Source organism: Salmo trutta, chromosome 2 (genome assembly GCF_901001165.1).
Source record: "Salmo trutta chromosome 2, fSalTru1.1, whole genome shotgun sequence".
In the NCBI taxonomy this organism is placed as follows: Eukaryota; Metazoa; Chordata; class Actinopteri; order Salmoniformes; family Salmonidae; genus Salmo; species Salmo trutta.
In genome coordinates, this window is record NC_042958.1 from 20852892 (window position 1) to 20880883 (window position 27992).

At 42.1% G+C, this 27992-nt stretch overlaps 1 protein-coding gene across 1 annotated transcript in view; it reads left to right on the forward strand.

Moving 5' to 3' along the window:
- Window positions 1-27992, forward strand: part of col11a1a (collagen, type XI, alpha 1a) — a gene marked incomplete in the record, with an annotated part of 81221 nt that overhangs the window by 25905 nt on the left and 27324 nt on the right. Inside the window, 27 exon segments of the mRNA XM_029698069.1 lie at window positions 3-73; window positions 349-432; window positions 1150-1206; window positions 2178-2231; window positions 6101-6154; window positions 6460-6513; window positions 6671-6724; window positions 8450-8503; window positions 8604-8648; window positions 9377-9430; window positions 9546-9590; window positions 10789-10842; window positions 15433-15477; window positions 15845-15898; window positions 17140-17184; window positions 17369-17422; window positions 17514-17558; window positions 19313-19366; window positions 19497-19604; window positions 19787-19840; window positions 21278-21331; window positions 21683-21727; window positions 21927-21980; window positions 23062-23106; window positions 23684-23737; window positions 24546-24599; window positions 27742-27795. Of these exon segments, the coding sequence (XP_029553929.1) occupies window positions 3-73; window positions 349-432; window positions 1150-1206; window positions 2178-2231; window positions 6101-6154; window positions 6460-6513; window positions 6671-6724; window positions 8450-8503; window positions 8604-8648; window positions 9377-9430; window positions 9546-9590; window positions 10789-10842; window positions 15433-15477; window positions 15845-15898; window positions 17140-17184; window positions 17369-17422; window positions 17514-17558; window positions 19313-19366; window positions 19497-19604; window positions 19787-19840; window positions 21278-21331; window positions 21683-21727; window positions 21927-21980; window positions 23062-23106; window positions 23684-23737; window positions 24546-24599; window positions 27742-27795 (1499 nt within the window).

Sequence of the window (27992 nt, forward strand, 5' to 3'; positions counted from 1 at the left end):
GTCCGCAGGGCGGGCTGGTCTGGCAGGAGCCGACGGTTTACCAGGTCCTCCGGGTACCATGCTGATGCTGCCAGTAAGTACCAGACCTGACATAATGCTTAATACATACAATCCAACAAACACTAATGTCTACCAGTATTTAAATGTATTGGCAACTGTAAAGCACTTTACGACAACTACCGATGTAAAAAAACGGGCAAAAATAAATGAATTGATTGATTGTCTTGCTTGATCTTGATCCATATGTTCTCTTTCTTGGTCCATGTCCTTGATTGATATTTAGATGTTGTTCACACGCAGCATGATTGTGATTTGTCTTTTGTAAGGCCTGTGTTCTCTGTGTGACAGTTCCGTTTTGGAGGGGACGGAGAGAAGGGACCCGTGGTGTCTGCCCAGGAGGCCCAAGCCCAGGCCATCCTCTCCCAGGCTAGAGTGAGTACACCAGGGCCGTAATTGGCCAAAGAGGGCCGAATGCCATGGCTGTAGCAGCCGAAGGGGGCCGAAGCAGGCCGAAGGGGGTCGAAGCAGGCGAAACAGTACACCAGGCCAAAGTGGGCCAAAGGAGGCCAAGCGGCTCCAGTGTAGCCTTTGGGGGGGTAAAACTGGCGCAGCTATCTCTCTTGAAATTAATTAATTTTTTATTAAAAAGAGAACCTCCTTGGCATTTCAGCTATCTTGCTCGTTATAAGTGTGTGTCTTCTCACAGCTGTGTTCATGGGAGGGGGGGGGGGGGGGGGGGCTGAGAGAGGTGCTGAGCAGGCTACATGAAGGACCACAGCCTGTTTGGACAGATGCAGGAGGCATTTAAAAATAGTACAGGAGTTCATGACCCACGGTTGGGCCATCCCAACAGACCAACAGGTGACTGAGGAAAGAGAGAGAGAGAGAGAGAGAGAGAGAGAGAGAGAGAGAGAAGAAAAGGATTGGGTCTTGTACGAGTGTAGGCCATTGCGTCATCATGTTTCACTTACGGTAGACCCATGACACCACAGAAGAAGATTAGTAGTGGGCTATAAGAGAGTGTTTGAGTTAGGATGTTAGGATGTCTGTGAGGCGCTGTGACATATGGAGGGTGTCTCGCTCTGACTGGTGATTTGTCATCCCTTCCCTTCTCCACCCCCCTCCACCCTCCCGCCGTCTACCCCACAGCTCGCCATGAGAGGTCCCTCAGGTCCAATGGGTCTCACAGGAAGATCCGGTCCAGTGGTAATTTTCCGTTCTTCCACACGTCATAACACACACAGCCAAACACGTCGGTCTTGCTAAGTCTTTCCACCTCATGTAAGGAATGGTGAACACAGGTCATCGACAGCCCTGTCAGAAACCTACAAAGTATTATGTCACAATTCACCTCTATTTTTCACCCTCCCTATGAGCTATCTTCCTCCATATTACCATCCGGAGCTACTAACCAGCTATATGGGTCCCTGAGTAGAGATGAAACATGAACAAGATTAGAGGGTTGAAGCTTATTTTTATAATTCTAGTGCATTTCCCTTTGTTTGTGTTCATTTGATAGGTCTACCTTAGGTCTTCCCCTTTAAAACCACAAAGTCCATGATAGTTCTTAAAACTTGGCTGTAATTATTAAATCACTAGTTGGGAATGTTTCAGTCGCGAAGACCGGTAAGGTGCTTTAAAAGTTCCATCTAGCCTTGCAATAGAACCCCACAATTTTAGACTTAAGTATATGCCCCAAAAATACCCAATTAAGTTCTAGAGCCCCAAAAGGAAATTCACATTTGTTTGCTTTTGTCATATCCATTCATCTCTGTTGAATAATACATTTTTGGTGCCGATTAGATAGCTGACACATGGAAATGTTGAAGATGAAACATACTTTAGTCCTGATTAAAGATACTCACACACTTATAGTCATCCTATCTAAATCCTTTTCAAAACAAATGAAGATAAAGAGTTCTTACTTTGCCTGAGATATAATTCTATACAATGGTTTTGTAACATTGTTTAATAAACTTTTCCTTTTTTCTACAATACATGTCAGTTCCTCTATTCAAACAACACAAGAGGCATCAACTAACAGCTAAATGTCGCCATCTGCTGTTTCATTGTATGAAACATATACTCACCTTACTGGCTGTGTGGAGTTATGATCAAGCCATAGGACTGACTTAAGATTTGTGTCTGTGTTTCTCACTGGTCCATCTCTATCTCAGGGTGTTCCTGGTTCTGCTGGACTTAAAGGTGATAGTGGAGACCCTGGTCCTCAGGTGAGAGGTTAAACATATACCTGTAGACTACTTAACACACTCACAGTGATACTCTACAATATACCTCACTACAGTTACCCATCCTTCTCTACAGTTACCCATCCTTCTCGACAGTTACCCATCCTTCACTACAGTTACCCATACCACACTACAGTTACCCATACCTCACTACAGTTACCCATCCTTCTCTACAGTTACCCATCCTTCTCTACAGTTACCTATACCTCACTACAGTTACCCATCCTTCTCTACAGTTACCCATCCTTCTCTACAGTTACCAATACCTCACTACAGTTACCCATCCTTCTCTACAGTTACCCATCCTTCTCTACAGTTACCCATCCTTCTCTACAGTTACCTATACCTCACTACAGTTACCCATCCTTCTCTACAGTTACCCATCCTTCTCTACAGCTACCAATACCTCACTACAGTTACCCATCCTTCTCTACAGTTACCAATACCTCACTACAGTTACCCATCCTTCTCTACAGTTACCCATCCTTCTCTACAGCTACCAATACCTCACTACAGTTACCCATCCTTCTCTACAGTTACCCATCCTTCTCTACAGTTACCCATCCTTCTCTACAGCTACCAATACCTCACTACAGTTACCCATCCTTCTCTACAGTTACCCATCCTTCTCTACAGCTACCAATACCTCACTACAGTTACCCATCTTTCTCTACAGTTACCCATCCTTCTCTACAGTTACCCATCCTTCTCTACAGCTACCAATACCTCACTACAGTTACCCATCCTTCTCTACAGTTACCCATCCTTCTCTACAGCTACCAATACCTCACTACAGTTACCCATCCTTCTCTACAGTTACCCATCCTTCTCTACAGTTACCCATCCTTCTCTACAGTTACCCATCCTTCTCTACAGCTACCAATACCTCACTACAGTTACCCATCCTTCTCTACAGTTACCCATCCTTCTCTACAGCTACCAATACCTCACTACAGTTACCCATCCTTCTCTACAGTTACCCATCCTTCTCTACAGCTACCAATACCTCACTACAGTTACCCATCCTTCTCTACAGTTACCCATCCTTCTCTACAGTTACCCATCCTTCTCTACAGCTACCAATACCTCACTACAGTTACCCATCCTTCTCTACAGTTACCCATCCTTCTCTACAGCTACCAATACCTCACTACAGTTACCCATCCTTCTCTACAGTTACCCATCCTTCTCTACAGTTACCCATCCTTCTCTACAGTTACCTATACCTCACTACAGTTACCCATCCTTCACTACAGTTACCCATCCTTCACTACAGTTACCCATCCTTCTCTACAGTTACCCATCCTTCTCTACAGTTACCAATACCTCAATACAGTTACCCATCCTTCTCTACAGTTACCCATCCTTCTCTACAGTTACCTATACCTCACTACAGTTACCCATCCTTCACTACAGTTACCCATTCTTCACTACAGTTACCCATCCTTCACTACAGTTACCAATACCACACTACAGTTACCCATCCTTCTCTACAGTTACCCATCCTTCTCTACAGCTACCAATACCTCACTACAGTTACCCATCCTTCTCTACAGTTACCCATCCTTCTCTACAGTTACCAATACCACACTACAGTTACCCATCCTTCACGACAGTTACCCATCCTTCACTACAGTTATCCATACCTCAATACAGTTACCCATACCTCACTACAGTTACCCATCCTTCACTACAGTTACCCATCCTTCTCTACAGTTACCTATACCTCACTACAGTTACCCATCCTTCACTACAGTTACCTATACCTCACTACAGTTACCAATACCTCAATATAGTTACCAGTACCTCACTACAGCTACCAGTACCTCTCTACAGTTACCCATACCGCACTACAGTTACCCATCCTTCATGACAGTTACCCATCCTTCACTACAGTTATCCATACCTCAATACAGTTATCCATACCTCAATACAGTTACCCATACCTCACTACAGTTACCAATACCTCACTACACTTACCAGTACCTCTCTACATTTACCAGTACCTCTCTACAGTTACCCATACCTCCCTACAGTTACCAATACCTCACTACAGTTACCCATGCCTCACTACAGTTACCCATGCCTCACTACACTTACCCATGCCTCACTACAGTTACCCATGCCTCACTACAGTTACCAATACCTCACTACAGTTACCCATGCCTCACTACAGTTACCAATACCTCACTACAGTTACCAATACCTCACTACAGTTACCCATGCCTCACTACAGTTACCAATACCTCACTACAGTTACCCATACTTCACTACAGTTACCCATGCCTCACTACAGTTACCAATACCTCACTACAGTTACCCATACTTCACTACAGTTACCCATGCCTCACTACAGTTACCAATACCTCAATACAGTTACCCATACTTCACTACAGTTACCAATACCTCACTACAGTTACCCATACTTCACTACAGTTACCCATACCTCACTACAGTTACCAATACCTCACTACAGTTACCCATACCTCACTACAGTTACCCATCCTTCTCTACAGTTACCAATACCACACTACAGTTACCCATCCTTCTCTACAGTTACCCATCCTTCTCTACAGCTACCAATACCTCACTACAGTTACCCATCCTTCTCTACAGTTACCCATCCTTCTCTACAGTTACCAATACCACACTACAGTTACCCATCCTTCACGACAGTTACCCATCCTTCACTACAGTTATCCATACCTCAATACAGTTACCCATACCTCACTACAGTTACCAATACCTCACTACAGTTACTAATACCTCACTACAGTTACCCATGCCTCACTACAGTTACCAATACCTCACTACAGTTACCAGTACCTCTCTACATTTACCAGTACCTCTCTACAGTTACCCATACCTCCCTACAGTTACCAATACCTCACTACAGTTACCCATACCTCCCTACAGTTACCAATACCTCACTACAGTTACCCATGCCTCACTACAGTTACCCATGCCTCACTACAGTTACCAATACCTCACTACAGTTACCCATGCCTCACTACAGTTACCAATACCTCACTACAGTTACCCATGCCTCACTACAGTTACCCATGCCTCACTACAGTTACCAATACCTCACTACAGTTACCCATGCCTCACTACGGTTACCAATACCTCACTACAGTTACCCATACCTCACTACAGTTACCCATCCTTCTCTACAGTTACCAATACCACACTACAGTTACCCATCCTTCTCTACAGTTACCCATCCTTCTCTACAGCTACCAATACCTCACTACAGTTACCCATCCTTCTCTACAGTTACCCATCCTTCTCTACAGTTACCAATACCACACTACAGTTACCCATCCTTCACGACAGTTACCCATCCTTCACTACAGTTATCCATACCTCAATACAGTTACCCATGCCTCACTACAGTTACCAATACCTCACTACAGTTACCCATGCCTCACTACAGTTACCAATACCTCACTACAGTTACCAATACCTCACTACAGTTACCCATGCCTCACTACAGTTACCAATACCTCACTACAGTTACCCATACTTCACTACAGTTACCCATGCCTCACTACAGTTACCAATACCTCAATACAGTTACCCATACTTCACTACAGTTACCAATACCTCACTACAGTTACCCATACTTCACTACAGTTACCCATACCTCACTACAGTTACCAATACCTCACTACAGTTACCCATACCTCACTACAGTTACCCATACCTCACTACAGTTACCATTACCTCACTGTAGTTACCAATACCTCAATATCTCACCTACAGTTACCTATTCCTACACCTTTCACTACCTATACAGTTCATTTTCCTCAGCTGACTAGAAACGGACTATCATCACTTGTCATTCACAGGGCCCCAGGGGAGTCCAAGGGTCTGCAGGACAAATAGGCAAATCTGGCAAGAGGGTAAGTGAACTGAGTGACCCTCATCCGCCACTTGTGTGTGTGTGTGTGTGTGTGTGTGTGTGTGTGTGTGTGTGTGTGCCGTGTGAGATCTGAGTTTTAGGTTTATCCTAATGAATCAAAAACAGATGCCTGATATGTGCTAAAATCCAGTTAAAATGACCAAAAAAGACAACCTGGCAGTGGATGACATAATTGTCTGTAGCTGTATTTCCAGGTAGATGTCATGCCCTGATTGATCTTGATGTTTCCATGTTTAGCCTATCTCTCTCTCTCTCTCTCTCTCTCTCTCTCCCTCTCTCTTGTAGGGTCGTGGCGGCGCCGATGGCGCCCGAGGAATGCCCGGAGAGTCAGGCTCTAAGGTACACGAGGACCTCTGTCTACTAGTCACTTTTCTCTAGTCACTTTCTCTAGTGTGACTGTTCTGTTTTGATCACAATACTGTGTTGTAAACTTATGCAGGATGATGTCTGTATCATCTTGGGACTCGGTGGTCATTGTCACATTGTTTCTCCACAGGGTGACAGAGGCTTTGATGGCCTGCCCGGTCTGCCTGGTGAGAAGGGACACAGGGTGAGTATAGTAACGTCACCACAAAGTCACAAGCTCCTGCATGTTCACCTCTTCCTAAATGGGAATACAGATGTAGGATCTTGATTTGATCACCCTGGTACAGGAGAACTTTCCTGCAATGCAGGACAACTAAAACTGCATTTGAGGTTTAAAAAGGCTTTTGAAGTTTGACATTTTCCTTAGGAAAAATGTATTACCTCCTACAAAAATATCCATTAATTATAATCCAAATAATAATTAAAATGTCTTGTTGCTGCAGGATTATTTTCCTGCTGTAGCAAACTGGCTCAAATGAAGATCCTACATCTGTACATTAGGTAGTTGAGAGCCTGCATACTATCTCAGGGAAATGACCCATGAAGCAGACACAAAATGATCATGATCTCCCTATTCTCTCCCTCTACAAAACATGACTTCCACTTCCTATACTGGTTCACTTAGATTGAGGGTCTGATTTAAAGTCACCTTCACTCTTCAACCCGTCGACCCGCTTGAACAAATAGTGAAAGAGAGAGTATATGGGTCGTAGTATGGCCAGCAATACAGTATGTTCCAAAAACACTGGTCTTTTCCATCTAATATTATCACTCATTCCAGAGGACCTGAGGTAAATTACAGTGAGATTTAGCACAGCAGGTAATCAAGGGGATACATACTGGATGAATATCATTGAACAATAGACTAGTGTTGGTCTGAGAAACAAATGGCCTTGGACGTTTATAGGCTTACGGGTAAAAACACTGTTGCCCTATTTGATAAAACCAAATTGGCTTAAAACAAAATGCCAACGCTATTAGGCTCTGAACAGGGGATTTTAGAAATACCAAGGGTTTTGGAAGTTATAAAATGTCTGACATTTTTGGCGACATCAGCTTGTGGGTGTTACTACTGAATAATCTGTCTTGAGTTTTTATGTGTGCAATATTATTCAATCAGCTAAGTCCTTCATTCAGAAAATGAAATGCTGAATTATATATATTATTGTGTTATTGTAGAGCTAATCTGAATGGCTTTGAAGTGGTCATTTAAAATGAACTAAATAAAGTTAGCATTATTTAGACTTACAGTTGGACCAATAGCTTGGACACATTGATCCTCTTATATCGATCTCTTCCAAAGAGTTACTCACCAGACACATAGCCAGGCAGCATGTTGAAGATCTTGGTCATGCTACGATGATACACATGCATATACAGAACTCCCAGTGCCAGTCCTGTTCTGTACGGTCTGCTTGGAGGGCCCTTAGAAGAGGCAAGCCACACAAGTGGTCCCGTGTGGCTCAGTTGGTAGAGCATGGTGTTTGCAACGCCAGGGCTGTGGGTTTGTTTCCCATGGGGGACCAGTATGGAGAAAAAAATGTATGAAATGTATGCATTCACTACTGTAAGTCGCTCTGGATAAGAGCGTCTGCTAAATGACTAAAATGTAAATGTAAGTCCCCCACCAGGCAAAATAGGAGCTTGGGCTGCAGAGAGGTAGAGAAACAGAGAGAAGGGACTGAGACAGATATTAGGAGGCCTCAGATATTTCCAGCCGGGGCGTGCAGATCCTAATCCTGGCCTTGGTAACATCAAGGTAACAACAGAGTCAGTCAGCCAGCCAGTTTGACGTAAATAGAGGTTGTGAGCGGCTTCAAGTCTACAGCTGGCCTGGCCCAATCCTCTTTTATAATAATAACACACATCTCTCTCTCTCTCTCCCCCTCTATATCCCCCTCTCCCATAGGGGGAGACAGGACCACTGGGACCTCCTGGAGCCCCTGGAGAGGATGGACAGAGAGTGAGTATCCTCTCCCCCTTCATCATTATCCCACTCCCCTTCTTCATTTACATCCCTCCTTCCTTACTGTGTAAACTAACTGTTTTTTCTCTCTGTGCAGGGCGAGGATGGAGAGATCGGGCCAAGGGGATTGGCTGGAGAGAGCGTAAGAGAGTGTCCACTGAATTGCTATTAGGTTTGATAAATAGGGCCCGACAGTGTAACAAAGATATTGGAGTAATATAAGTATTCAACCACCCTGTTATGACCTACTATCTCCTCTGGTTGACAGCACGACTACTTCTGCATCAGTTATTTCATGTATGATTCATATTAGTCCATTGGGGGCAGGGTTTCTTAATTGGGCATTTGTTCTACAGATGACTTAAACATTGTTTTCTGAGACCCAGAGACAGTAGAGAAAGCGAGACATCCCACTCCCTCATTTTTTCTGATTGGGTGAGGGGGGGGGGGGGGGGGGGGCACTCTGGTCTACTTATTGGGTGCCCCAGACTGAGACATCTCAAATGCAAATGTTATCTGGTCTAGGCGGGGTGGAACTAGTGAGGCAAGTGGAGAAGGGACAATAGGTAGACCATAGGCAGTGGTTCTCTATCTCACTTGATCATTCCAGATACAGTATTATGAAGGAACCGTGAGTTCACGAGGGAAAGCATGCTCACGTGAAAGAGGGAATGCCCCCAGACAGGAACATTGAATATTTTTTACAATGGTAAACGGCTTGCGTGGACTATTTTCATTTATCCACCATCTTTGTGTGATCCTGAAACTCTTCTTTTTTTTCTCTCTCTCTCTCTCTCTCTCTCTCTCTCTCTCTCTCTCTCTCTCTCTCTCTCTCTCTCTCTCTCTCTCTCTCTCTCTCTCTGTCTCTAGGGTCCTAGAGGTCTGCTTGGGCCCCGCGGTCCACCCGGTCCCACTGGACAGCCTGTAAGTAGTACTTAACACATACTTTCCTATGATAGAGTTATCACTGTGGTATCTCCTGTATGTTACAACATTGAATAAGAAGTTCCTACTCATCTGAATATTTGTGTTCCCACAGGGTGTAGCTGGAGTGGACGGGCCACACGGTCCCAAAGGAAACATGGTATGAACACTCATAACGTTATCTCACACAGATGCTAAACTAAAACACCCACTCTGATGGAACCAGAACTGGTTTATATAGTGTTTGTATAAGCCTGACCAATACATTATTTGTCACCAGAGAGGAGTGTAGTCTACTACAGTGTGTCAGTGTTTAGGATAGGTTGTTTGGGCTAGGTTCTAACGCTATTTTAAACTTCACAGCTGTAGAGGTCAATGGTCAAACTGTGTGTTTGTGAGCAATGACCTCTCTATGTGTTTCAAAATGACTGCCCGCTGGGGCCTCTCCCTGTAGCACATCGGAGTTGGCTGATATTGCCCCTAAGCACTGATCTAGGTCAGTTTTGCAAGCTAACCTTCTAATGGTTAATGATAGGATTTGGGAAAGGTAATCTGGTCCCAAATCAGTGCTTAGGACGAACTTCAACAACAGCAATCCTACAGTTCAGAGTAGCAACAGACTGCACGATACAGTTGTTTGTTTGGTCCAGAAATATCAGTTCTTTCCAAGGTCAACTAATTCTCTACTATTTAAACCAGATGCACTTTGTGGCTTCGGCTGATGTATACTGGGCTTTATAAATCATTTTGATTGATTGATTGATTGATTTTTCTTCAGTCCCAAACGTATTGAGAGTAGACCCTCAAACATCTCCTCAAACGTGTCCATCTTCTTAGTAAAATATACAAATATACTTCAAATCAAATTGTTTTTTGTCACACGCGCCGAATACAACAGGTGTAGACCTTAAGTGTTAAATAAAAGCAAGTAGAAGCAAGAAATAAAAATAAAAGTAACAAATAATTAAAGAGCAGCAGTAAAATAACAGTAGCGAGGCTCTATACAGGGTGTACAGATACAGAGTCAATATGCAGGTAAAATAACAGTAGCGAGGCTCTATACAGGCTGTACAGATACAGAGTCAATATGCAGGTAAAATAACAGTAGCGAGGCTCTATACAGGGTGTACAGATACAGAGTCAATATGCAGGTAAAATAACAGTAGCGAGGCTCTATACAGGCTGTACAGATACAGAGTCAATATGCAGGTAAAATAACAGTAGCGAGGCTCTATACAGGCTGTACAGATACAGAGTCAATATGCAGGGGCACCGGTTACTTCACATAATGACTGCTGTGTCCTGCTCTGCTCTTAGCTCATTGTCATGTGAGATTGAGCGTATCTGTCTTTGTTTAGGGACCTCAAGGAGAGCCAGGACCTCCGGGTCAGCAGGGGATCCCAGGGACACAAGTGAGTATCCCAGACATTACAGACATTACAGACATGATAGTATCCCAGACATTACAGACATGATAATATCCCAGACATTACAGACATGACAGACATGATAATATCCCAGACATTACAGACATTACAGACATGATAGTATCCCAGACATTACAGACATTACAGACATGATAGTATCCCAGACATTACAGACATTACAGACATGATAGTATCCCAGACATTACAGACATGATAATATCCCAGACATTACAGACATTACAGACATTACAGACATGATAATATCCCAGACATTACAGACATGATAGTATCCCAGACATTACAGACATTACAGACATTACAGACATGATAGTATCCCAGACATTACAGACATTACAGACATGATAGTATCCCAGACATTACAGACATGATAATATCCCAGACATTACAGACATTACAGACATTACAGACATGATAATATCCCAGACACTACAGACATGATAGTATCCCAGACATTACAGACATGATAGTATCCCAGATATTACAGACATTACAGACATGATAATATCCCAGACATTACAGACATTACAGACATGATAGTATCCCAGACATTACAGACATTACAGACATGATAATATCCCAGACATTACAGACATGATAATATCCCAGATATTACAGACATTACAGACATGATAGTATCCCAGACATTACAGACATTACAGACATGATAGTATCCCAGACATTACAGACATTACAGACATGATAATATCCCAGACATTACAGACATGATAGTATCCCAGACATTACAGACATTACAGACATGATAATATCCCAGACATTACAGACATTACAGACAAGATAGTATCCCAGATATTACAGACATTACAGACATGATAGTATCCCAGACATTACAGACTTGATAGTATCCCAGACATTACAGACATTACAGAAATTACAGACATGATAATATCCCAGACATTACAGACATGATAGTATCCCAGACATTACAGACATTACAGACATTACAGACATGATAGTATCCCAGACATTACAGACATTACAGACATGATACTATCCCAGATATTACAGACATTACATAATTTACAGACATGATAGTATCCCAGACATTACAGACATTACAGACAATACAGACATGATAATATCCCAGACATTACAGACATTACAGACATGATAGTATCCCAGACATTACAGACATTACAGACATTACAGACATTACAGACATTACAGACATGATAGTATCCCAGATATTACAGACATTACAGACATGATAATATCCCAGACATTACAGACATTACAGACACAATAATATCCCAGACACTACAGACATGATAGTATCCCAGACATTACAGACATGATAGTATCCCAGATATTACAGACATTACAGACATGATAATATCCCAGACATTACAGACATTACAGACATGATAGTATCCCAGACATTACAGACATTACAGACATGATAGTATCCCAGACATTACAGACATTACAGACATGATAGTTTCCCAGACATTACAGATATTACAGACATGATAATATCCCAGACATTACAGACATGATAGTATCCCAGACATTACAGACATTACAGACATGATAGTATCCCAGACATTACAGACATTACAGACATGATAGTATCCCAGACATTACAGACATGATAATATCCCAGACATTACAGACATTACAGACATTACAGACATGATAATATCCCAGACATTACAGACATGATAGTATCCCAGACATTACAGACATTACAGACATTACAGACATGATAGTATCCCAGACATTACAGACATTACAGACATGATAGTATCCCAGACATTACAGACATGATAATATCCCAGACATTACAGACATTACAGACATTACAGACATGATAATATCCCAGACACTACAGACATGATAGTATCCCAGACATTACAGACATGATAGTATCCCAGATATTACAGACATTACAGACATGATAATATCCCAGACATTACAGACATTACAGACATGATAGTATCCCAGACATTACAGACATGATAATATCCCAGACATTACAGACATGATAATATCCCAGATATTACAGACATTACAGACATGATAGTATCCCAGACATTACAGACATTACAGACATGATAGTATCCCAGACATTACAGACATTACAGACATGATAATATCCCAGACATTACAGACATGATAGTATCCCAGACATTACAGACATTACAGACATGATAATATCCCAGACATTACAGACATGATAGTATCCCAGATATTACAGACATTACAGACATGATAATATCCCAGACATTACAGACTTTACAGACAAGATAGTATCCCAGATATTACAGACATTACAGACATGATAGTATCCCAGACATTACAGACTTGATAGTATCCCAGACATTACAGACATTACAGAAATTACAGACATGATAATATCCCAGACATTACAGACATGATAGTATCCCAGACATTACAGACATTACAGACATTACAGACATGATAGTATCCCAGACATTACAGACATTACAGACATGATACTATCCCAGATATTACAGACATTACATAATTTACAGACATGATAGTATCCCAGACATTACAGACATTACAGACAATACAGACATGATAATATCCCAGACATTACAGACATTACAGACATGATAGTATCCCAGACATTACAGACATTACAGACATTACAGACATTGCAGACATTACAGACATGATAGTATCCCAGATATTACAGACATTACAGACATGATAATATCCCAGACATTACAGACATTACAGACACAATAATATCCCAGACACTACAGACATGATAGTATCCCAGACATTACAGACATGATAGTATCCCAGATATTACAGACATTACAGACATGATAATATCCCAGACATTACAGACATTACAGACATGATAATATCCCAGACATTACAGATATTACAGACATGATAGTATCCCAGACATTACAGACATTACAGACATGATAGTATCCCAGACATTACAGACATTACAGACATGATAGTTTCCCAGACATTACAGATATTACAGACATGATAATATCCCAGACATTACAGACATGATAGTATCCCAGACATTACAGACATTACAGACATGATAGTATCCCAGACAATACAGACATGATAGTATCCCAGACATTACAGACATTACAGACATTACAGACATGATAATATCCCAGACATTACAGACATGATAGTATCCCAGACATTACAGACATTACAGACATTACAGACATGATAGTATCCCAGACATTACAGACATTACAGACATTATAATATCCCAGACATTACAGACATTACAGACATGATAGTATCCCAGACATTACAGACATTACAGACATGATAATATCCCAGACATTACAGACATTACAGACATGATAGTATCCCAGACATTACAGACATTACAGACATGATAGTATCCCAGACATTACAGACATGATAGTATCCCAGACATTACAGACATTACAGACATGATAATATCCCAGACATTACAGACATTACAGACATGATAGTATCCCAGACATTACAGACATTACAGACATTATAATATCCCAGACATTACAGACATTACAGACATGATAGTATCCCAGACATTACAGACATTACAGACATGATAATATCCCAGACATTACAGACATTACAGACATGATAGTATCCCAGACGTTACAGACATTACAGACATTACAGACAATAGTGTCTCAGACATTACAGACAATAGTGTCACTGACATGACAGACAATATCACGGTCTTCACAGACCAAATATATACATATAAATGTACATTTACAAAAACAGGTTGATGTTGCTATTGACTCTCAGTACCCACATTAGTCATTCGTTTTTATTTGTGTGTAATGTCTAAAAAAAGATGTTTTGTTAGATAATGTTTTCACTGTAATGAGGTATTATTTCAGGAGCTTATGGAAATATACTGCTCTATGATGATTATTTACATCACATTTTGGGATTAGTTGAATTCTGCCTCTATCCTCTTCTGCTTCCCCCCTCCCCTCCTCCCTTCCTCTACCCATCCCCACTTCCTCCCCCCTCTCTCTCCCTGGAGGTAAAGAGAGCACACACAGAGAGATTTTCTTGGGATATTTTCCTGGGTTTTCTGGGGGGGTTGAGGGAAGCGGTGAAAGCATCTCATTCATGTCTGTGGAATGCCTGCCGAGAGAGACACACCTGTAGGAGCAAGCTCCCCGAGCTGCAGCACAGCCTCAGATTACACTCTGTGCCACGCACAAACACACACACACACACACACACACACACACACACACACACACACACACACACACACACACACACAAACACACACACACAAACACACTCACGTGGGCACAAATACACACACACACACGCTCAAGAATGAATACAGTCCCACCATTCTTACCCTTGCATGTCAGTTAGCAACTTCTTCTGAGTCCCCAATACCCCTCCATGACCCCAGCTAGCCTGTGTGTGTGTGTGTGTGTGTGTGTGTGTGTGTGTGTGTGTGTGTGTGTGTGTGTGTGTGTGTGTGTGTGTGTGTGTGTGTGTGTGTGTTGCTGCTATGGCAACAAACTCTGAAACTGTCGGTCTGTTTCTGTCCTGCAGGGTCTTCCTGGTCCTCAAGGTCCCATCGGACCGCCTGGTGAAAAAGTAAGTTGAAGCGCTGCTCTTCACTCCTCTGTCAACAGAATTGACCTGAAAGGGCCGTGTTTGTGAGTGGCCCAAAAGACAACGTGTAAAAGTGTGTGATCTGTTGGATGTAAATGTAGTGGGCTTATTTACCATAGTACTGCACTGAAGGCTTTTCAATGCACTGAATGTTAGCCCCCTTTACACTAGTGTCTACACAAAACGTTAAAGATTGGAATTAATAGCTGATCTGTAACAGATCCAAATTATTTTCAGATGTATGTTGTGCTTCTCAGAGGTGAACTGACTATGTCCTGGAGGTCGTTAAAGGGTTGTTTTGACCTTTGACCCATGCTGTGTTTTTCTCTCCTTCTGTCTCTGTTTACAGGGACCTCAGGGCAGGTCGGGGTTGGCTGGTTTACCCGGGTCAGATGGACCTCCTGTACGTGCTATTCTGTCATTCTGTTTACACCTCTCGCTCAGTCTCACACTACTTCCCCACTCATCCATTGCCCTCAGACAAGCCACAAGTACCTGTGACAGTCAACACACTGTTGAGAAGCAGTATAACTAGTCGAGATCTATATTGTGATGTTGGAATGAAATGTTGACTGCCATCGTTTGCTTTAACATAACAGCCCACAGGTACCACTACATATATACAGTAGAGGAAGATAGACATTCCACACACTGTAGTATATGCAGTAGGATTAGCTTACCCCAGGGCCTTTGTACATTTACATTGACATTTGAGTTATTTAGCAGATGCTCTTATCCAGAGCGACTTACACTTAGTCATTAAAGGGAGATTTATGATGACCGTGATAATTAGTTTGCTAACAAACTAGATTGGTTGAACGATCTCATGTGCTGTAACACAAAAGGAGGAAGTAAAGCACAGCTTGTAAAATGTAGCGTGCCCCAATCTCTCCCTTGCACTACAAATACCATCCATTAAGCAACAACATTGACCAATTATCCTGTCTGTTACTCTCTCCCAACTCCATGTGATATGATATATTTTATTGACTTGAACAATAGAGAGGGCTGCTGCTTCCACATAAATACTTAAAAACATAGAATAAATGGAGAATAACACCACGTTATACACTTGGCACCCCCTCACACAAAAAAAGTTCATGTTATTATCAGGCAAGTCAGAATGCATTTTTTTACAACCTGTCCTAGTATTTCCCTCCCTCAGTGGTCTGTTAGCCTGGCTCTAGCTGATCTGCTACAGTGTGTATCAGGGAGAGGCTGGGAAGCTGAGAGGGAGGTAACCTAAAGCCGACTGATTTACAGCCTTCTGCACTCCGACGTGTTTAATTAGTGCCAGGTGTGCAAGTAAAAGGTCTGACTGGTGTAAAGTAAACAGTCAGACAGTCAGACAGTAAGACTGATCCTAGACCTAAGACTGTTAAAGCTTCCGTCACTCACCAGTTTACACAACCACCACCGCCACGACCAGGCAGGCAGGCCGCTGTCATACACTAACACTGAGGCCTTCTAGAACTTTCTGATGCACTGAGCTATTCCATAGAATCAAACTAGAACTTTTTGATGTATGTGTTGCATAAAAATCAAACTTTGGTGTTCATTGCTTGAGCTACCAACTTAGAGGGCGCATCCATACAAGATTGAAGTACTGTATCTAAGTCATTTGTGTTCGTTCTTCTCTTACAGGGTCATCCTGGTAAAGAAGGCCCACCTGGTGAGAAGGGAGCTTTAGTAAGTATAATTAACATTTACATTTTAGTAGCATATGGTTGATTGACTGATTGATCGGCCGATTGATTGATATGTTCTTTTTTTGAATATGAAACAAAAAGAGAGTATTTGAAACGATTTATGCCATGTCTCGTGTTGAGAGACTAATGGAGAAATTGTTCTCTCTTACTTTGTCCTCCTCCAGGGCCAGTCAGGTCCCCAGGGTCCTATTGGTTATCCTGGTCCTCGTGGTGTCAAGGTACGGTGGTGGAGCTCACCAAGGTGGCGTTCATGGTGGTACAGTTTGTGTTGGGTTGATAACTGTGGTCTGTTTCCTGTCTGTCTACTAGGGTGCTGACGGTGTTCGTGGACTGAAGGGTGGAAAGGGAGAGAAGGTAAAGCATCGTCCCCCATTTCGATTCTTCATATCTCTGCCATTGTGTGTAATAAATGTTTTATTTTACCTTTATTTAACTAGGCAAGTCAGTGAAGAACAAATTCTTATTTTCAATGACAGCCTAGGAACAGTGGGTTAACTGCCTTGTTCAGGGGCAGAACAACAGATTTGTACCTTGTCAGCTCGGGGATTCGATCTTGCAACTTTTCGGTTACTGGCCCAACGCTCTAACCACCGGGCTACCTGCCACCCCAAAGAAGTTTATGTTGTGATTACTAGGACTTTCCATCCGTCCAATGAGTTAAACTCAAAGTTCTGTCACAATGTTTAGTCACAAAGTCCTTATGCGGTCCAAAATGTCCACACTGCCCCAATTTATATTATACTAATTCAAGACCAAGAGCATGACACAGATCTAATATTAATGTTGTTTTTACATCAGTAACACCATGGATGTCAGTGTTATTACTGAATCATTTATGTTTAAGTTTTATGTTAATTTATGTTAAAGTTAGGTTTTAATGTAATCCGAAAACCTTGAGGAAGGAAGGTATTGTTTGTTCTGAATAGAAAATGAATGCCCCCATTCAAGAGGTGAGGGCTTGTCGTGAAACTACCCTGAAACTACACACACACACAGGCGCACGCGCACACACACACACACACACACACACACACACACACACACACACACACACTCACAGGCGCGCGCACACACGCACACACACACACGCATACACACACACACACACAGACACACACACACACACACACACACACACACACACACACACTGCATTATGTATTAGGATGAGAAAAGACACAGACAAGTGACAGACTGCACACAGGGTCTCAGGGAGCTACAGAGAATAATAGACAGTGAGAGACAAAGAACACAGAGTGAAAGATGAGAGAGACTGAGAAAGGTTTTCTTATTCTCTTGTTAACTATTTCATGACTGCCATGAATTGATACAATAAGAATTTGATCTAAGGCGAAACTTTTACAGTGTGTGCAGGGAGTTAACAAGTGTACATTGTACAGCAGCTAAATATTGTCTGACGTAGCCTACACTATACTTCAACAACATGTATTTTACAGCATCATATATTCTCCACTTAAATATTTGAGTGATAGATATTTCTACTGTGTTTTTGTAATGCATTAGCTCCCAATAGGACCATTCTAATAAAAGAGAAGTGTTTCTAGTGCTCCAGTTACCCTGACCCTGTAGTATGCTTACTTACTATATAGTGTTCTTCTTATTTCTTATTTTTATATCTCGTGTGTTTTTGTTCTACCTTGTTATTTTGTGTATTACATTATTATCGATGACTACATTGTTGGGGTTAGAGCTATGCTTGTGCATTTGACATTAACATTTGAATCTGAAACTCGAAACAATGCATATGCAATAAGATTCTCCTCCTTGGCCACCAGATGGCAGTAGTCTGCGCCACATACAGAGCGGCTGCACATGTGAAGCAGAAGAGGTTCTCTATTTATAGCTTATGGAAAGATATAGGTTGACTATTTTCAATCAAAACAACAAGTATTTAACAACAAGTATAAATAAGTGTCCACAGATACTGTACCATTGAAATAATTTGAATTGAATAATGCTGGTACAGCTCAGGGCATACTGAATCCCACTGATATCTTACACACGGTGAAAAACAACAGCAACATTCAGTTTCCTACAAATCAACTTAACCCAAGTAACCCTGTTCATATTTTTCTCTCTTATTTTAGGGTGAGGACGGTTTCCCTGGGTTCAAGGGGGACATGGGTCTCAAAGGTGACAGGGTGAGTTGACGACTCATATGTGTAGATACTGATTCACCCATAATTGTATGTGTATGTGTATGGTACACTATACACCATAGACCACAGTGATGGTACAATACCTTACTTGGTGTGTGTTGGGTTTGTTCAGGGTGAGCTCGGTGTGCTTGGGCCCCGCGGTGAGGACGGACCCGAGGGCCCCAAGGGCCGAGCAGGGCCCAACGGAGAGTCTGGCCCCATGGGTGCTGCTGGAGAGAAGGTAACATCTTCACTCACACCTTCTCTTTTTCTTGTAAGGTTAAGCTGTTGATAGTAGCATATCCCCGAAGCCTGTGGAAATACTTACATTCATTTTGAGCTAGTACAACTGTTTACCAATCCATTGTGCTTGTTCAAATACTAGTTTATGTTGTCTCAGCAAGACATTTCTGTTGTCTTCAGGGAAAACTGGGTGTTCCAGGATTACCTGGCTACCCAGGACGACAAGGTCCAAAGGTACGTAAACAATCACCATGGTGATGCCTGTGAGGACTTCTCTGTGTGGGGACAACTTAAGTGAACAACATCCACCAATATCCAGCACATGACCCACCACACAGTTAGGAAGGAGGAACCTGATGTTAAACAGACATGGTTGTTCACTAAACAACATCCAGGGACATTTTACCAGATTTGGCTCATTGACAGATCTGTCTTTCAATAGGTAATAATGATCCAAGATGGAGGTACTGTAGATACTGCTTTCACACAGGATTCATATTAGAAACAGATACTAAGAAGCCATGTTGTGTCCTCAGAGACCTAGATGATGGGCAATGTCCCTCTTGTAACCCTGAGACTCAAACACAGGTAGATAGATTTGGCCGCCAGCATCATAACATATCAGCTAACAGGGAATAAATGTCCTTCTTCTTATTCCTTACCCATCACATCCAGCAATCTGCTGTTCAATAATCCACTGGTAATATGGATTAAAAGATTACAAACATTATGCTGGAAGATTATGTGGCATTCCGTGAGATGGTATCTAATAGACTGTAGGGCTAATTTATGCCTGAGATCTGCCAAAAGTAGTATTTTTATAAAGTGAACTGTTGAAGCGATGCCATGGGCGTCTGAAAGCACGGCCACTGGATTTAGAGATATGGCAGTTATATAGTGAGAGGTTGGTAGTCCATCAAACTCAGAATGTTTGGCCCCATCTATTTCCATTGCATTATGTTGAGCTTCAGATCGCATCATGACTTTGTGAAATGGGGCCTAGAAAACAGTATAGCTACAGTTTTGAAATGGAAGAAGAAGCCATTGTGTTGATGTCATGTTTGAATACTTTTACGAATACCAGGACTGAAGTACAAGGGTAAGATGATTTTGAATCCCACATACACAACAAAACACCACGATTAGAAACCAGACTGTCTCATATTAAGTGATTGTCAGTTTTTTTTAACTTGTTTCTACCGCTAGTCAATGGTTTTCTTTTGTTTTTGTTTGGTGTCTGTTCCATGTTCCCCCTCCTCTGATCTGTTAAATTAGATGTTTTCACAAAGGATCTGTACAAAGTCATCACGATTTTTGAAGTCTTCGCAGACAAAGGAAGTGTGTGTGTGTGTGTGTGTGCGTGCATGCGTGTGTCTTGTCACATTGTCGTATAATATTTCCTGTTCGCCATATGCGACGTGTTTTTAGCGTATTATTCTGATAGTGATGAGCTTGTGATTGTTCAGCTGAGGAGTATTCTCTCCTCTGTGTCGTCTGATTTCCCACGGCACGGTGCTGGGTACAGAGTCAACGCCTGGTGCAGCTCTCTGTCTCTCACATAATAATAGAGGTTGACAGTCAACAACAACAAGTGAAGCAAAACCTTCTCAAACCATGACTTATTACCATGGATATCCTGATTCCTCTCCTTCCTGCCTTGTTGGTCCGCAGGGTTCCAGCGGCTTCCCGGGCTTCCCAGGGGCCAACGGAGAGAAAGGAGCCAGGGTAAGATAAATAGTCCCGTCCCTGTTTCTGTATGGAACTCACACACACTGCATCATAACACTACACAAAGGACATTGATTCCCATTACAAAAGCATTTGTGTGATGAGTTTGCATAAAATACAACCTCCAAGAATCAATGTGGAAGAGAACAAAAAGATGCTGAAACTATTGTTTGTTCTCAGTGACTCCCGTTCCCTTCGCAGCCTTGAATAGAACGTCATGTTCACCCAGAGTTTTTTACACAGACCTGGAGAGTAACTTTGAAAACAACTTACTGAGGAAGTTTAAGATGGATTGACCTTGAGTTGGTTTCTGTTTAAATAAATGTCTTCTTCTCTGTTCTTCAAAAGGGCGTGGCGGGCAAACCCGGTCCAAGGGGGCAAAGAGGTCCAACGGTACGTTCTCCTCCATTTTACCACATAGCACTGAGAATGAATTAAAGATGTATTTAGTTAATGAATGAATACATTTGTATTTGTGTGTCTTAACTCTTGTCACATGTGTGAGACTGTACTGGACTGGACTGTATAGTCTTACCTGATCTTGGATCAGTCTGTGTTCTGAGCTGTGTGTCTGTCATCTCCGGTCTCCCAGGGTCCACGAGGGGGTCGGGGTGCTAGAGGTCCTACAGGCAAGCCAGGCCCTAAGGTAACTACCCTCTCCATCTTTTCTTATGCCATTTTTTATTTCACCTTTATTTTAGCAGGGAGTCCCGTTGAGACCGATGCCCCTTTTCCTGCAAATACCCACGTTACAAATACACACGTTACAAATACACACGCTACAAATACACACGTTACAAATACACACGTTACAAATACACACGTTACAAATACACACGTTACAAATACACACGTTACAAATACACACGTTACAAATACACACGTTACAAATACACACGTTACAAATACACACGCTACAAATACACACGTTACAAATACACACGTTACAAATACACACGTTACAAATACACACGTTACAAATACACACGTTACAAATACACACGTTACAAATACACACGTTACAAATACACACGTTACAAATACACACGCTACAAATACACACGTTACAAATACACACGTTACAAATACACACGTTACAAATACACACGTTACAAATACACACGTTACAAATACACACGCTACAAATACACACGTTACAAATACACACGTTACAAATACACACGTTACAAATACACACGTTACAAATACACACGTTACAAATACACACGCTACAAATACACACGTTACAAATACACACGTTACAAATACACACGTTACAAATACACACCACACGTTACAAATACACACGTTACAAATACACACGTTACAAATACACACGTTACAAATACACACGTTACAAATACACACCACACGTTACAAATACACACGTTACAAATACACACGTTACAAATACACACGTTACAAATACACACGTTACAAATACACACGTTACAAATACACACGTTACAAATACCACATCATAGAAATATGCAAGATTACAAAACAACACACTTAAGAAAAACAATCACATTCCTCAGCAAAGAGGTCTCAAAGACATGTCCCACTCGACAACTCGTAGAAAGACCATACACTATAGGGGTAATGACATTGGTAATCCACATGTAGCTGTGTAACTGCTAATACCTGTATGCATGCTGTGTGATCACTGTGTTGTCTGGTAGCAGTAGAACATCTGATGCTGATTTTCTGTCTGTTGTGTTTTGCAGGGCACGGCAGGCAATGATGGTCCACCTGGCCCGCCTGGCGAGAGAGTAAGTCCCATCAGCCACTGCTTCCGAGGGGTAGGGGTTATGGGCCGGGGTATGGGGCTGATCCATGGATAATGAAATGGGAAATGGCTTGGAGTAAGAAGCAGTTAAGCAGTTAACGATGACTGCCTGTCTGACGTAGTGGTGGGGTTGGAGTAAAGAGTGGGAGGCCTGACCTGGACTGGTGGTGATCACCACAGGAAGAAAGGAAGCATTTATTGATTAATGATCGCTAGGTGGTCACTGTTGGAGGCAAGGGCCAATCTGGGTACTCTTTTTTGTGGTTTTGCTATAGTTGTTCCATGTCTCTATCCCTCTTTCTATTTATCTCTCTATTTATCTACATATCTGTCCCACACCCAACCACACCAAGCCATGCCCAGCAACTCCCGACCACACCAAAGCACACCAAGCCATGCCCACTCAGCCACATCAGGCAGCTGTATCATCTCTGAGGCTAACAGAACTTATGGTTGTCTGGGCAGATTTTCTGCCCCACTACAATGGGAGTGTCTCATTGCTGAGACTCAAAAACTGTCTTCACTCTTCCATTGTCTGATTACCGCTCTGTTTATTCCAGGGACCTCAAGGACCCCAGGGCCCCGTCGGGTTCTCAGGACCAAAGGGCCCCCCTGTAAGTATCCTCTCACCAGTACCATAGTCATATTTCTGAGGTAACCCTCTCCTGCAGTCAAATGACCAAGTGGCCTCATAAGTGGAATGTTATTTCTATTTTTTATAATTTCAAAATGAATAAACATTATATATTTTTTAAACGTAGAAAATCCAGTGTTTGTAGAGTATGCCAAACAGGTTTGTTATATTTCAGTCTTCTGTGATGTATATAATGTGTAATATTGGGATGCAAACTCAACATTTAATATATTTCAACTCTGACATGGTACAGATGTCTTCTTTTTTTAAGCCTATAACCATGTGTGTGAGGTGTATACTTTTGCTTTAAAGTAGATTTGTTTAAGACTACCAAGAATCACTCTGTGTGACTCTGATTTAGCCCACTGCAGTAATTAAAGGAAAGCAATTTGGAATGCAGTAGGGTGGGCTATGTATTTGGCTGTATCACTGATTGGGTGTAGTAATCATTACTGTTATTGAAGCAGAACCCTGTTTTTCAACATCCTATAGCCAGAAGACAAGTGTTCATTTCCTCCTATTGATTAGAGTTTGATTTAACCTTTGCCGATAGTTCTGTTTCCTCTTTGCAGGCCATTACTTTGTAGGAAGGCTAGTGTCTTATTATAGTTTAAAAAGACTTCCACTCTGATATATGTCCATGTATTTGTCATTGAACAATAAAACAGATTACTTTTGGTCAATCCACCACGATTACAATGAGAATCTACCGTTAGATGTGTGCAAAGTTTCCCCCTCGTTCATGTAGTTGTCATTGATAGAGTCTACGTTCTCTGTGTCATTCCTAGGGACCACCTGGAAAGGATGGGCTGCCCGGCCACCCTGGTCAGCGAGGAGAGACGGTGAGTGTTCCTGACCGCGCCCCTCGTTAGAGCTGTCACACACCTGGGCACACCGGGCCTGCAGGCTTGGACAGACAATTCCTGCCAGGTGTGGAAACATAAGACTGCCCCTGCTCTCTCGGGGTGGGAAACACTCCGACTAGTCTCATTTTTCACACCTGGATGGATTTGTCTCCTCAAGTCTGCTTGCTTTTATAGCACCAAGAAGCCTGGGTGTTGGACAGCTCACTCTAATCTTAGACACACAGACAGGCCTTCTTCTCTGGTTTACCTGATGTATTTAGTGAGAGAGAGATTGAGAGAGTGAGAGAGAGATGAACTTGAATTGAATCTCCCTGGTCTGGTTCTCTCTTTCTCTCTCTCCCTGTCTCTCTCTCTCTCTCTCTCTCTCTCTGTCTCTCTGTCTGTCTGTCTGTCTCTCTCTCTCTCTCTCTCTCTCTCTCTCTCTCTCTCTCTCTCTCTCTCTCTCTCTTTCTCTCTCTATCTCTGTCTCTCCATCTCTGTCTCTCTCTCTCATTCTCACTCTCTCTCTCTGTATCTCTCTCTCTCTCTGTGTCTCTCTGTCTCTCTGTGTCTCTCTCTGTCTCTCTCTCTCTGTCTCCCTCTGTGTCTCTCTTTCTCTCTCTCTGTATCTGTCTCTCTTTCTCTCTCTCTGTCTCTCTCAGTCTCTCTCTTTCTCTCTGTACCTCTCTCTGTCTCTCCCTGGGCCAGAGCCTTCAGTAGGATGTCTTTATGTAATGTTGAAGAGAGAGACAGACATACTGTATCTGATGGAGCGAAACACATCCTGAGCTCAGAGACTATACTACCCCTGAGTCCCTGACACACACTCAGACACAAGGCTGTCTAAATGCAGCCAGAGGGTCTAGCCTGTCTATCTTCCCAGGTCGTTGGGGAAAATGGTAAATACCGCCAGACAGCCAGTCTATCTGATCACTCATCTGTGTTCCAGGCCTTAAATGGACTAAGTTACAGTTGAATAGACTGAATCTGTATTTTAACAAACATTAGATAATATCAGCATGGAACACAGGAAGGAATTACCCTAACACGATAAACCCAGCAGGAATAATGCATTAAGCCTCATCTCTCTGCATATCCCACCATTTTTAGTGAGTTTATTCACCAAGCTTTGCATTCATCCCTCCTCAATCTGATTATCCTCACAGGGCACTAAAAGATGCTGAAAGCTCCACGGAGCAGGGAGCATCCCCAATCGTTCAAGTTTTCTTCTCCATTTGTTCCCCTTCTAAGTGACACGTTAGCTGGGGGACTGGCACCCCCCCCCCCAGGCTCCTGTTGAAATGACATCGATAAGCATCTTCATTAAGATGTTTACACCGCTGGATTTATTACCTGGTAAACTGGCTGGGGGAGCGGCCAATAGCAGAAATTGATCATAGTAATAAAATGTTCTAGGCCCTAGGCAGTGGGCACGGATCCATCCACACAGCATAGCAGAGTCTGACGAAGCGTTCAGTGCATATAAAGATCACTTATTCAGGCCAGGTTGTAAAAAGCTGTCTGAATCTTTTCCAAACAATACCCAATCATGAATCACTCTGCCACAAGATAATGAGTCCATGAGAAGTCATCAAACATTTGACTTTTGAATGAGCTACAGCTGAAAAGGTTTTGCACAAAAAATATCCTAACAATAGCATACCACTGGCTAGACTACAGCACATTTCTATTCCCAGAACAAGTGTAGCTACTCCAATAGACATTAAAAGTGACATGACTGGCATTAGCTATCTGTGATTCTTTGTTGCATTTTTGTGTGGCGTAATCAATGTATCTCCCTTGAGTCCCTTCCTCCCTTTTATGTTTGATGTCTGTATGTTGTTTCATGTAGCTCTATGGCCATTGAATCTGCTTTTACAGTGTCCACTCAGTCAGTCTGTGATGTCTGGAGTTGGCATCATAGGCATGAATGCAACAACAGATGCATTCATGTAGAACTTGCTTCATTCGAGGGAAATCAATGAAGTTTTTCACACCGTCTTTCATCTGATCGGAATGAAAAAGATTGCTGATGGATTTCACACCTGCCTCCATTACTGTGCTTGATGTCTGACCAATTAGCATCAAGTCCACTTCAGTTATTGGGATCACAGTTTAAGCACTATCTCCTTTTTGGAGACTCAGATGAAATCCTTACTGTAACAGGGAGTTGGTGATCTCATTGGTATTGTCCTATATCTTAAGAATAATACTTTCTTAGCCGGTTTCCTAGACACAGATTTTGCCTACTTCTGGACTAATAAACATGCTCAATGGAGAATCTCTATTGAAATAGCTTTTTAGTCCAGGACTAGGTTTATTATGTGTAACTGCTTCCTGGTGTCTGTGTTTAGTCTGCTTTATTCTCTTCTGCCAGCTAACCTTGTTATTGCAGCAATGATCCCTGGGTGAAAGGTCATCACCTTTGACCTTTGACCTTGTGGTCATGTGATACTTTATCTTACCACTTGGTGGTGAGGTGGTAAGTAAGTGGAATACATCTCTATGATAAATATCTGCTACTAAATGTAGCATTTATTTACATGGCCATCTAAAGTTACATCCTAAACATGAGAACATGGAAATAAACAAATACAAAACAATAAACAAATGGAGCACAACATAAACTATATCATTGTATATTTCCATAATTCATGTGTTTTCATGTACCATGAACCAGTCGAATGCAACCATAGAGTGCCTCTACTTTAGGATCCATTACAAAGAGACATGGTATGTTCAAGACAACTGGGAACGAGCTCCGACTGGGACAAATCTTACACGGTCATCCAGCTTGACTTTACACGTCGGAAACTCAGGCATCATCCTAGAGCTCCGACTTCACCTGATGATCACTGACGTCACGATTTTTCCCAGTCGGAGCGCGTTTTTCCCTGAGTTCCCAGTTGTCTTGAACACACCATCATCATCCACTAATACTCGTCAACATAGTACATTCAGTGGTTGCCTTGTTGATTGGGATACTGACAACACTGACTCCACTATGTCCATCAACTCAAATCAGAATTTTTGGAAGGATGACATCAATAGCAAGATTGGAGGACGTGATTACATTGATTGAGATCCAGTTGGTTTGGAAGACTTTTCAATGTCATTGATATGTTGTTCGTGTCCACAGGGATTCCAAGGAAAGACAGGTCCACCCGGCCCAGGGGGAGTTGTTGGTCCTCAGGTAAGGAACTATCATGGAACTAAATGTACGAAGAACTTTTAGAGATCCTATGGTTCAAACATCCTTAGACATTAAACATCTCATCTCATCCACTACCAAATGTGATACAGTATCTTAGTAGTCTGTGACATAGTTGAATTATCCAAGGATCTGTTGTGGTAGAGTTTGTCTCATGCCTCTACCCATAAGCCCACAAA